The sequence below is a fragment of the Abrus precatorius genome, unplaced genomic scaffold (assembly GCF_003935025.1).
Source record: "Abrus precatorius isolate BTA unplaced genomic scaffold, Abrus_2018 Scaffold2, whole genome shotgun sequence".
Taxonomy (NCBI): Eukaryota; Viridiplantae; Streptophyta; class Magnoliopsida; order Fabales; family Fabaceae; genus Abrus; species Abrus precatorius.
The window spans coordinates 24,788,074-24,798,238 of record NW_020874362.1 but is presented as its reverse complement, the minus strand read 5'-3'; the positions used below and the strand labels follow the sequence as shown (position 1 = coordinate 24,798,238).

The 10,165-nt window shown below is 34.4% G+C and overlaps 2 protein-coding genes across 2 annotated transcripts; one reads left to right on the top strand and one right to left on the bottom strand.

The window, feature by feature from the left end:
- Positions 1-1,181: 1,181 nt before the first annotated feature.
- LOC113858147 lies at positions 1,182-3,745 on the bottom strand. The gene has a single exon (XM_027490640.1). It carries the CDS (start codon positions 3,696-3,698, stop codon positions 1,410-1,412), a length of 2,289 nt encoding a protein of 762 aa, XP_027346441.1. The 5' UTR covers positions 3,699-3,745; the 3' UTR covers positions 1,182-1,409.
- A 1,806-nt stretch (positions 3,746-5,551) lies between these two features.
- On the top strand, positions 5,552-7,024 carry LOC113858150 (PLASMODESMATA CALLOSE-BINDING PROTEIN 5-like). Its single transcript, XM_027490645.1, has 3 exons — positions 5,552-6,022; positions 6,155-6,182; positions 6,848-7,024. The coding sequence occupies exons 1-3, from the start codon at positions 5,689-5,691 to the stop codon at positions 7,008-7,010; spliced, it is 525 nt and encodes a 174-aa protein (XP_027346446.1). The 5' UTR covers positions 5,552-5,688; the 3' UTR covers positions 7,011-7,024.
- The last annotated feature ends 3,141 nt before the right edge of the window (positions 7,025-10,165 follow it).

Below are 10,165 nucleotides of genomic sequence, written 5' to 3'. Positions count from 1 at the left end.
TAAATATAATAATAAATTAATATAAATTTAGAACATTATTTTTTTTATAAATATTAAATAACTCTTAATTTATAGATAAAATATTTATTTTTTCTTCCTTTCCCTTTTAAAACTCAGTCCTCAGAAAATGTATTCGTCGGGTGGAAAGCAGTAAATTTATTAACTCAAATTATCAGCGTTTATTTTTGTTGAGTACAAGCTGAACTTTGTAAGTCGAAATTCACAAGATCCTACAAGTTTACATAAGTGTAAACAGCAATAGCACCAAGCGAATTTTTGCAAAAGGAAAGAAATAAATACCCTCTGCGATATACATCACACCGACAGGCTGACTTAATAGAGCTAATGTCTAATATTCTTGGTTTCAAATATTATATTTCCCTTACCATATATTTGGAAATGGAAAAAACGATGATAAACTTGGGTTTCGATATTTTCCCTCTTATGAATAAGAGAAAAGGAAAAATAATAAATAAAAAAAATAGTGGTAAGGGTCGTCTAAGTTTTAGTTTGTCGTTAACACTTTGTAAATTTGCAGACCCTTTGACTACAGAGCAGGTTTCGCTTATTGTTGAAGAAAAGTAGTTGATGGTGGTGGTCAAAATCCTAGAAGAGAATACTTTTCTAACGAACAACCATACCCAACTTCTACAGTTTTCTGTATATCTTTAAAATATTTAAACTCAATAAACAAAACTGGTGGAAATTGGCCAGTAACTAAGATTGTATACCTATGTGTTATGCTGACATTTTCTTAAAACAAATAAAAATAAAAAGAGCATGCAGCCTGAATCTCTACTAACAGTTTGTTTGAGAGTTATATAGGAAATGCTTATTTCATGGTAACCATTGTTCAAAAGTTTTTTTAAATGTGAGGACAGGTTTTAATAATCCCTCTAAAATCATCACATTGTGATGTTTTTAAGTTCTCCCAAATTCAAGAATTTCGTTATTAATTCTCCTTTCAAGCTTGGAAACAAAGCCTAAAAGGGACGATTCTAGTTGGGCTGGGCACGAGACAATAAAACAACGTAGCATTGACACCCATGCGGCTATATAGGATTATACTAACAAGTAACAACCTACACAAAAAAACTGCCAGTGCAATGCAGCGCACCAAATTAAATCCACCCAGCAAACCAATAATTAATCAGGCAAAAGATCACAAATGAATTCTTCAAGCTAGAATCTCTATCTCAGCACATTTTTCCATTAAATAAGAACAGCATGCAAAACACAGTAAATTACCATAATCGGTGACTTGATCTCGGACAATCAAGGTAAGAATTAACTTCGTTTAAGGTCCCGGTTTCAAAATAAAGCTCTGTACATTATAAACACAGACAACCTGCGACCTTGAACTTAAGTGTTCACTGATTTTAACCAAGTGCTCCTGAAAAAGCAAAACCTTACTGAGCCGTTTCTCCTTCACTTGTTGGAGCACATTCAATAGGGTCAGAAACCTTGCGTCTAGCATTCACTTCATTTAAATGTTTTACTTGACCCTCCACAATCAGCAACCTCTTACCTAGGGATTCAACGATACTCATATGACCTTCAAATTTACTAAACCAAGTGGATTCAAAATCACTAGACTTCTCTTCAAAATTTCTCATAAAATCTCGCAATTTTGCCCTTTCCTCTTCTTCCTTCTTTTGACGTTCCTTTTCCAGTTCCATCACACTCAAAACAAGGCCGCCAGAGCCTGGAACATCCTTGTAAAGTGGTTCATCAGCTTGGGGACAACGTGCTCTATATTCAGCAAAAGCCTTCTGTGTATCTTTCAAGGCTTTTCTGTAGCCATCAACAAGGCTTTGCATCATAAAAAGTTCCTTCTCAAGTCGATAGACCTCCATCTGTCTTTTCTGAGCCTCTTCCATCTTTGTTTTATGCAAATGATCAATCACATTATCTCGCTTCTGTAGCTCATTAAGCAAGACTTGCTGATTCATTGTAGATTCTTCGCAAGCCTGATCTTTTGTTGCATACATCATTCTGGCTTTCCCCATCCAATGTTCCAGCTGTTCCATGCACATTTCAAAGTCCATTGGCTTAGAATTCCACGGGCTGTCACTTCTCAGCCGCTTGTTACTGCCATTTAGAGAAGGATGAGAGTTATGATTATCCAGGCCAATGTCTCTCTTGTGACCATTACCAAAAAGTGATGATCCAGAAATCATTTGAGGCTCATCCCGAGAAGAGAGAAAATCTCCTACTGTGTTATCGCGAAGATCAATCCCAGTAGTAAAAGGCATCTGCACAGCTTCCATGGCTTGAATGAGACTCCCATTTCCAGAAGTCATCCCCTCCAAAGGAATACACTTGGGTGAAAGATGGAACCCACCCTCATGCTCATCTTCGTCTGCATCTGCATCCTCCTCCTCATCCTCCACCTCTTGTTCTTGCCCGTCTTCTCCCTCTTCCTCTTTCACTTCCTCACAGTCCACACCCTTCACATCACTACCATGACAAGGCCGCAAAAAGGGCTCCCCCACACTGTTCTTTGGATCCAAAAGCCACATCGCAGGTTCCTCTTCCTTAGCCTGATCAAAATCCATCAACTGTTCTCCTCCACCTTGCTCCTTTTCCACTTCAACTCTCTCAACACTATCTGACATCAGATTCAATTCAACTTTGCGCTCCGCCAACTCACAAGCCCGCCCTTCATCAACCCCACCCATATTCACATCCCCGCTCGCATCCACCTCGTCCCCAACCACCACCTCCTCCTCTTCCTCTTCCTCCTCCTCCTCTCCCTCATCCTTCACCTCAGCCTGCCCCACGATCTGCGCCTCCCCCTCAAACAACTCCTTGTGCTGCGTCTTGATCAAAAGCTGCAAATGCGATGCGTAGTAACAGCTCTCCAGCTGCGGAGCCTTCAATTCCTTCTCCACCATATTCCAAATCAACCCTGCCCAATCAACCTTCTCAAAATTCCCCTCCTTAATCAAATTCAAACACCCCAACACATCACTCCCCATGATGTAAGCATCATCATGCAAAAGCATCCAATTGTAAACCAAATCCTCAACAAAAGCACTAGATTCCACCTCGGCGCCATCCATGGCAGCGCTGGCAGAAGCACTGGTTTTCTTCGGCAGCTTAAGAGCGCGTCCAAGATCAGCGCGGTTCACAAAGATCCTAACCCCATTGACATAACTACACCGCGTATTAGGGACGTAACTGGCAATGAGCTGCGCAATGAGATCACCGCGAATCACGGTATCGAATTCAAGACGAACAAAATCCCAGAGCCCCAAGCGCTGCAAGAGGCTCTGGTGGCTCTCAAAGTCAAGAGCTTTGGCAGGTACAAATGGAACGGGTTTAAGGGTTTCGACAAGAACCTGAAGCTTCTCGCGAGACTTCTTCTCCAAGGCCGTTCGCTTCGCTCCCAATTTCTTCCTCTTCGGGCCGCGGCGCGCTCCGGCGGCGATGACGGTGGTGGGAGCGTCAGGTTCGTTGTCGTCGACGTTGTGGATGATATTGGAATCTTGCATGAGGGTATCTTGGTCTAGATTAGGGTTTGGGGAATGAGGATCGGGATCGGGGAGGCTTTGGATTGGAGGATTGGACAGCAATAGGGTTTTGGGGGATTGGGGATCGATGTGTGGTTGTTGTTGTTGTGGTTGTTCTTCACATTGTTCATTGATGTTAGGGTTTAGGGTTTCGTTAAGGATTTCGGGAACTTGGTCGGTCATTGCGCGATGAGAAAAGAGAGTGAGATTTTCAGAGGGTGCGAGTGAAAGAACATACCAATCACGGAAGGTTCGCCTCTTTTATTGATGAGAAGGATTTTTAGAATGTCAATTTTGTCCTTGTTTCTTGGGATCAATTGCCATACTGAGGTTGGCTTATTTTGTCTTTTCATGTGCTTTTGTTTCTCCCACCATTTCCCTCTTCTCTCGTCCCTATTCCAAGTTAAATTTAAGTGTTTAGAAGTGTTGAAAAAATATTTAAAAGTAATAAATATAAAATAAATAACGTTTAATAAAACTATATTATTATTAGTTGTTTGAATTTAGATTGAGGTTAACAAATTGTTTATTTTAAAAGTATGTTTTTGTATTATTTGTTAATTAACATTAAAGTTTTATTCTTTTAATTTATGATAATAATTTTCAATTGAAATAAAACTATTATTTAATTAGAAAAAATTCAAAGACACATCTCGTACTAGTTTTACTAACTTGAGTAGGGAGGTAAAAAAAACAAGAGTTTTTGAGTTTGTTCAAGAAAGAGTTTAGAAGAAGTTAAAAGGTTGAAGTGCTCACAAAATCTGTGGCTCAAGCCATTTGCACATATACTAAGAGTCGTTTTATGTTGCATATGGGTTGTGCAATCACTCTCAGAGAATGATTAATAACTTATTGTGAGGAAGAAAAAATGCATAAAGCTAGATACTTACCTCGGTTCTCTTTTCTTAAGGCTGGTGTGTGTTACTGTTGCCCAAGCTACACATGGAAGAGCATTCAAGGAACATCCTGGGTACTCGAAATGGGAAGATATTGGAGGGTTGGAAATGGAGAGAGCATTAACATTTGGAGTATGTCTCATTAATGATATTCATACTAGTTATTTTTAAATATTTTTTACCTAAGAATGTTTCTCATTAAAATTTTACTAAAATTAAAAAAAATGCCCTATATTATGTTATTCTCCAATAAATGCCAAAAATTAATGATGGTTGATTCTTGAATCTTGACAAGGTCTCTCTTACTTTTGCATACTGTTGCTCCTGGTCTTTGATAAGCAATGTGAGGATAGGAAAAGAGTATTCCCTGCCAATGGAGAAAGTGTTATATTTGTGGGAGGACTCATTATATGCATCCCTTGTAATTTTAGGATATTTGAGTCATGTCAGTTATTAGAATATAGGAAGAAGCTTGGGATCATGATCCAAAGTTTTTGTCCCCAATCGACATGTCATTGTACTGGGAATATTGAGTGTATTTGTTGTTCAAACAAGTGTTCAGAATCATAATAATGGGTTACCTCTCATTGATAACTGATAACTTCTTGTGCCACCAATTTATTTTTGTGTGGCCTTTCTACGATATTTTAACATATAGTTTATATCAATATTTCTTTAAAATTAAAATTGCTCGCACTAACATTTTTATATTGAAAACTATTCTTAACTATAAAGCAATATTTTAATTATATTATTTGTTTTGTTTGAAGTGTAAAAAATACAGTACTGAATATAATCTATATAATTACGATGTGCATATAATGAAAAAAAAATCGTGTCATTTGTATTTTCTTTAATTAGTTTAAAAAGTTCTAATCCAAAATTTAAACAATACAATATTTTTTTCAAAATTTTGAAATAAACAAATAGTAAAAAAAAAAAAAAAAGAAGAATATCCTGAACAAATGTATCACCACACAGTAGTTTATTATATTTAAGAATTAAAAGTTAAAAGTAGTAGAAAAGAGAAGGGAAGCAAACAAAGTTCAGATGAGGCAGTCAGTGATACAATTACAAACACTTGCTTTCATGTTCGTTCACTCTGTTCAATGCTCTCTTTCTCTCTCTCTCTCTCTCTTCGATTTCGCTACCGAAACACCCAAGTAACGGTCACATTTCCACTATCCCAATAACCCAACCATCTTCAACGTAATTAAATCCCAAACCAACCCATTTCCCTTTCATCTTCTTCTTCAGTCCCAAATCACGCTCCCAAAATGCCCACAACACAAAGCTTCGGTTTTTGGGTCTTTCTTCTTCTGGGCCTCTCGCCAATCTGCGGCGGTTCTAGCGGCGGCGTTCCGCAGCAAGAACTGTGGTGCGTGGCGAAGAACAACGCGGAGGACGCGTCACTGCAAGCTGCTCTGGATTGGGTGTGTGGGGCTGGCGGCGCCGATTGCGGCCCAATCCAGCGTGGAGGACCCTGTTATGACCCCAACAGTGTGCAGAATACGGCGTCGTTTGCTTTCAATGACTATTTCCTTAAGCATGGCATGACCGATGATAGCTGCAACTTCGATCATAACGCTGCCGTCACTTCCTTGAACCCTAGTGAGTTATTTACTATTATCCCTTTCTCTCTTTCTCAATGCTTCAATGTGGATCGATAAAATTTCTGTCTTTAAGATTGGTTTGTTTCATAAAGCAAAAAGTCTCATTCTTTTTTCGGATGTTTATTTTCAGGTCATGATAATTGCAAGTTCCCATCCGGGTAAATTGACATTAAATTTTAATTTTATTTATTTATTTATTTATTATTTTTGGATTTTGAATTTCTGTTTTTGGAGATTGTTGATTTAAAAAATACTAGGGATACATTTGGATATTTAAAAAAAGTAAGAATACATTGTTGATGTTAATCCAATTTCTAAAAACGCTAGTGCTAGGAATACAAATTTGGATACTCTCGTTTTGATATAAGTAATATGACATGGTCATATTAAAGAGAGAAGAAAAGATACAATTTTCATCAAATCCTTGGATACTTTTATTGGTGGTAGTTTACACTAATTACAGTTGTGTTTTCTCTCTCTAACATAACATAATCATACCATGCTGCTCACGGGGGGAAATACTTTCTAACACTACACTACATTTGACCGAAAATTATAGAAGTATGAGTAAAAATTATTTTGGAGTAAATTTCACTCTTTTTTGTAATTTTTATTAAATTTTAGTCCATGTCAAAGACTGTTGGTAGTAATTTTAAGCAAAGTACTAATTTTGTAAAGTGATTATCTTTTAAAAATGATCTAACTATTGAAAAAAAAATGGCAAATCATGAGAAAAGTTGTATTCAATAATGGGTTGATAGTGTTGTTTTTGTTGATTATGAAGGTTTGACTTGAGAGTTGAGACCTGTTTGTGGTGATACAGTTTGACAGTGAGCAATGGAAGTTTTGCTGGATCAACACCCCCATCATCTGTTGGATTGGGACCCAGTGAAGATTTCAGTGGGTGCATGAAAGTTTCATGGAGGTGGTGGTTTTGGCCATTTGCTGTTTTCAGTCATTTGATGCTCACGGTTTATGTTTTCTGATGATAGGAAGTGAAAATATAGCCCTTGATTTGATGAAGGAATGCAAAAGAAACGCTTTCCTTGTTCAACATTAGACAATTTAGGAATAGATCAAATTTTGTGTTACTGGCAACCCAAATCTGAATTAATGAATGTTCCTTGTTGGTTCTGAGTGATCTGTTTTCCAAGAAGATTTCTAGGCACAGGTTTGAATTTAGTCAATGCTTCAAGATTTTCTTGGAGTCATGTTATTCAAATTATGGGGATCGAATATTATGAAATTCATACTAACTTACATGATATCAGATAAATATAAAAACACTGATTCTTATATATACTAATAATACCCTTTATGTAAAATCATGAATAAGGAAATAAAACACGAAATATAAAGAAACGTGAAAATTAATCTTAAAAGATACTTTAAATTATGACTAAATATTTTTCACATTGTCGTTCAATTATGAATATTGTTATAATGTTTGTAATAAACAATATAAAAATTATATTCACAATATAAAAATTTTTATTTTTTCAAAATCAATTGTTTTCTAAACATGCCCTAAATTCTTCAATTTTCTTTGCTGTGGCAACGCAGTATTTGACCTGCTAGCTTCACTGGGCCAAATATTTGGGCCTAGAGGGGACATTGGACAAGGTTCAAGACAATCTGGAACAAAATTTGTATTCAAAATTACTACATATTATGAACAGACAGTCTCTCCAAATCTGGATGAACATGATGATCATGGCTATGAGGGGTTTGTGGAAGATCTTTCCGTACTAAGAATAATCCTTCTAAACGTGAATTAGAAGCGTTCATTTTGGGAACGAGATTGTCTTTCGTTTTAGCGCCAACTGAATGATTCAGTAAAGTTTTACACTTTTACATAATTTTTTTTTTTTGCTTAAACGAAAGGGTAAAATACACTGTCTTCGGTCCAATCAGTGGAAAGAACCTGATCCTTCATTTTGGGTGCCTCACCAACAGCAACCAAATGTGCACCATCAAGCACAAGCCCAACATGACCCTCACGGTTCTGCGGCTCTAGCCGAGGCTGCACCCTGGCTCAACACAAGGGACACGTGGCGTGTGAACCCAACCGATCACCTATCAATGCACTCCACGTGGAATAAGTGCTACGAGGGAAGGGTCGAGGCCTGCGTCGGGTTCAGAAATTACGTGAAATTGGTGAATGGTTGTGGCTCTGCGGCGCGGTTGGAATGCACACGCGCACTTGAAGTAGAGGTAAATGGAGTACACCAAAAACAAGAGCAATGCGAAGGTAACTGCGGATATTAACAGTATGTTTTCCCTTAAGTACTCTTCTTTGTTTGATTCACTCGCAAATGGATCCTCATGGTCGTCTTTATTATCCAAGATTTGCATGGCTTTGTGTATATGTAAATAAGAGAGAGTCAGAAAAGAATCAAGGATGTGTGTTTCAGGTGTTGGATATTGGTTTCTTATGCGTTTGAAGGTGAAGAACAAGCTTATTTTGTTGCTTTCATGGCTTGTTTTGTGGCTTTATGATTAATACTAACGAAATGATTCAGCTAGAGTATAACGAGTGATTTTGGTGTTATCATATAATTGTTCTAATTTATATATATATATATATATATATATATATATATATATATATATATATATCACCCATTTATAGGTATGTTTTATCATTTTCTTCTTTTTATCATTTTATTTTTCATATTTATTAATTTTCTTTAAGCATATATATAAAGAGAGAGAGAGAGAGAGAGAGAGAAAGACAGGTATATGAATTGTTTTCCTATTATTTAATATAGATTAGAAATTTAATATGTTTTGCAGATAAGTTTTATTCTATTATTAATTAATTGCTCCATATTCTTGAATGCCTCATCTGTGATGGTATATTAAAAAAAATATTAAATAATATGATGTTAATAATGTCAAAAAATATAAGGCTGTCAGTAATTTTTGATAAAATTAGGGTTTTCTTAAGTTGCTCCATAAATTCTTAATTTCGTGCCTCGTTGCAGATGATGTACTTAAATGTTGTTGACAAGGTTAAAAAAAGGAAAAATGTGTTAGTAGTTTATAGTGAATTTAGAATTTTTCTTATGGAGTATGGTCTTGGTAATAAATAAAATAAAACTTTTTTAACTTGTTTTTTGTAATTATTTAAGAAACGAGCCTTAAATGTTTTGCGTAATTAAATATTGTCATGTCAGTAATTAGTAATTATGCATCATGATTAGATAGTGATTAGTTATCAGAATTAATAATGTATCTATGATTTAGTAGCAAAATACTTTCAACTTATATGTGCAAGAATGTCTTCCCATAAACACTTTACAATAGAATTGTTTTAACATTTGGTATTAAAAGCTATTATTAAATCTAATATATAATTAAATTAAATGATACAACTAATAAAATACTACATTTATTAAGTGCAAGAGTTTCCATATTATTAAAGTTTATATGGTTCAGCAAAAATAAAAGTTTATATGGAAAAATATTACTACATAAAAGAACATTATAAATTTAATATCTAAAAATATATACTAATATTGGTTTTTAGAATAAAATTAGTATATAAAGATATTTTAAACTAATAAAATTTAAATAAAAATTAATCAAACATATAAATTCATAAATATATAATAATTCATTTCTTATTTTTATTTTTAATTATTATTTCAAATAAGTATTATAAATTACTTTAAAGTTGAAGATACGTTAAGGTATTTTTAATTTTAATTATTACTATTTATAAAAATTTTAAAATAATCAAATTTAAATGCATATTAATATAATTTTGAATTATTATTTTTATATTTTAATAATTTAGCATCAACTTTATTTCATTACACATCTATTTTATGCACTTAATTGTAATAAATTAAATTTTATTTACTATAAATAATTAGTTAATGAATAAAATATATATTATATAATTTATAAAACATTTGATGTACTAAATAAACTAAATCATAATATATTTTACATGTTTTCACAATGTGTAAATTGGCTTTTAAATAATAATAATAATAATAATAATAATAGTATTATTTTGTGGGAAGATGACTTATAATAAATTTTAAATAGCTTTAGATGTTTTTGAAAATAACACGTTTAATTGTGTTTAAATTTTATGAGGTAAAAATTTGGTGCAATGAGAAATATTAGA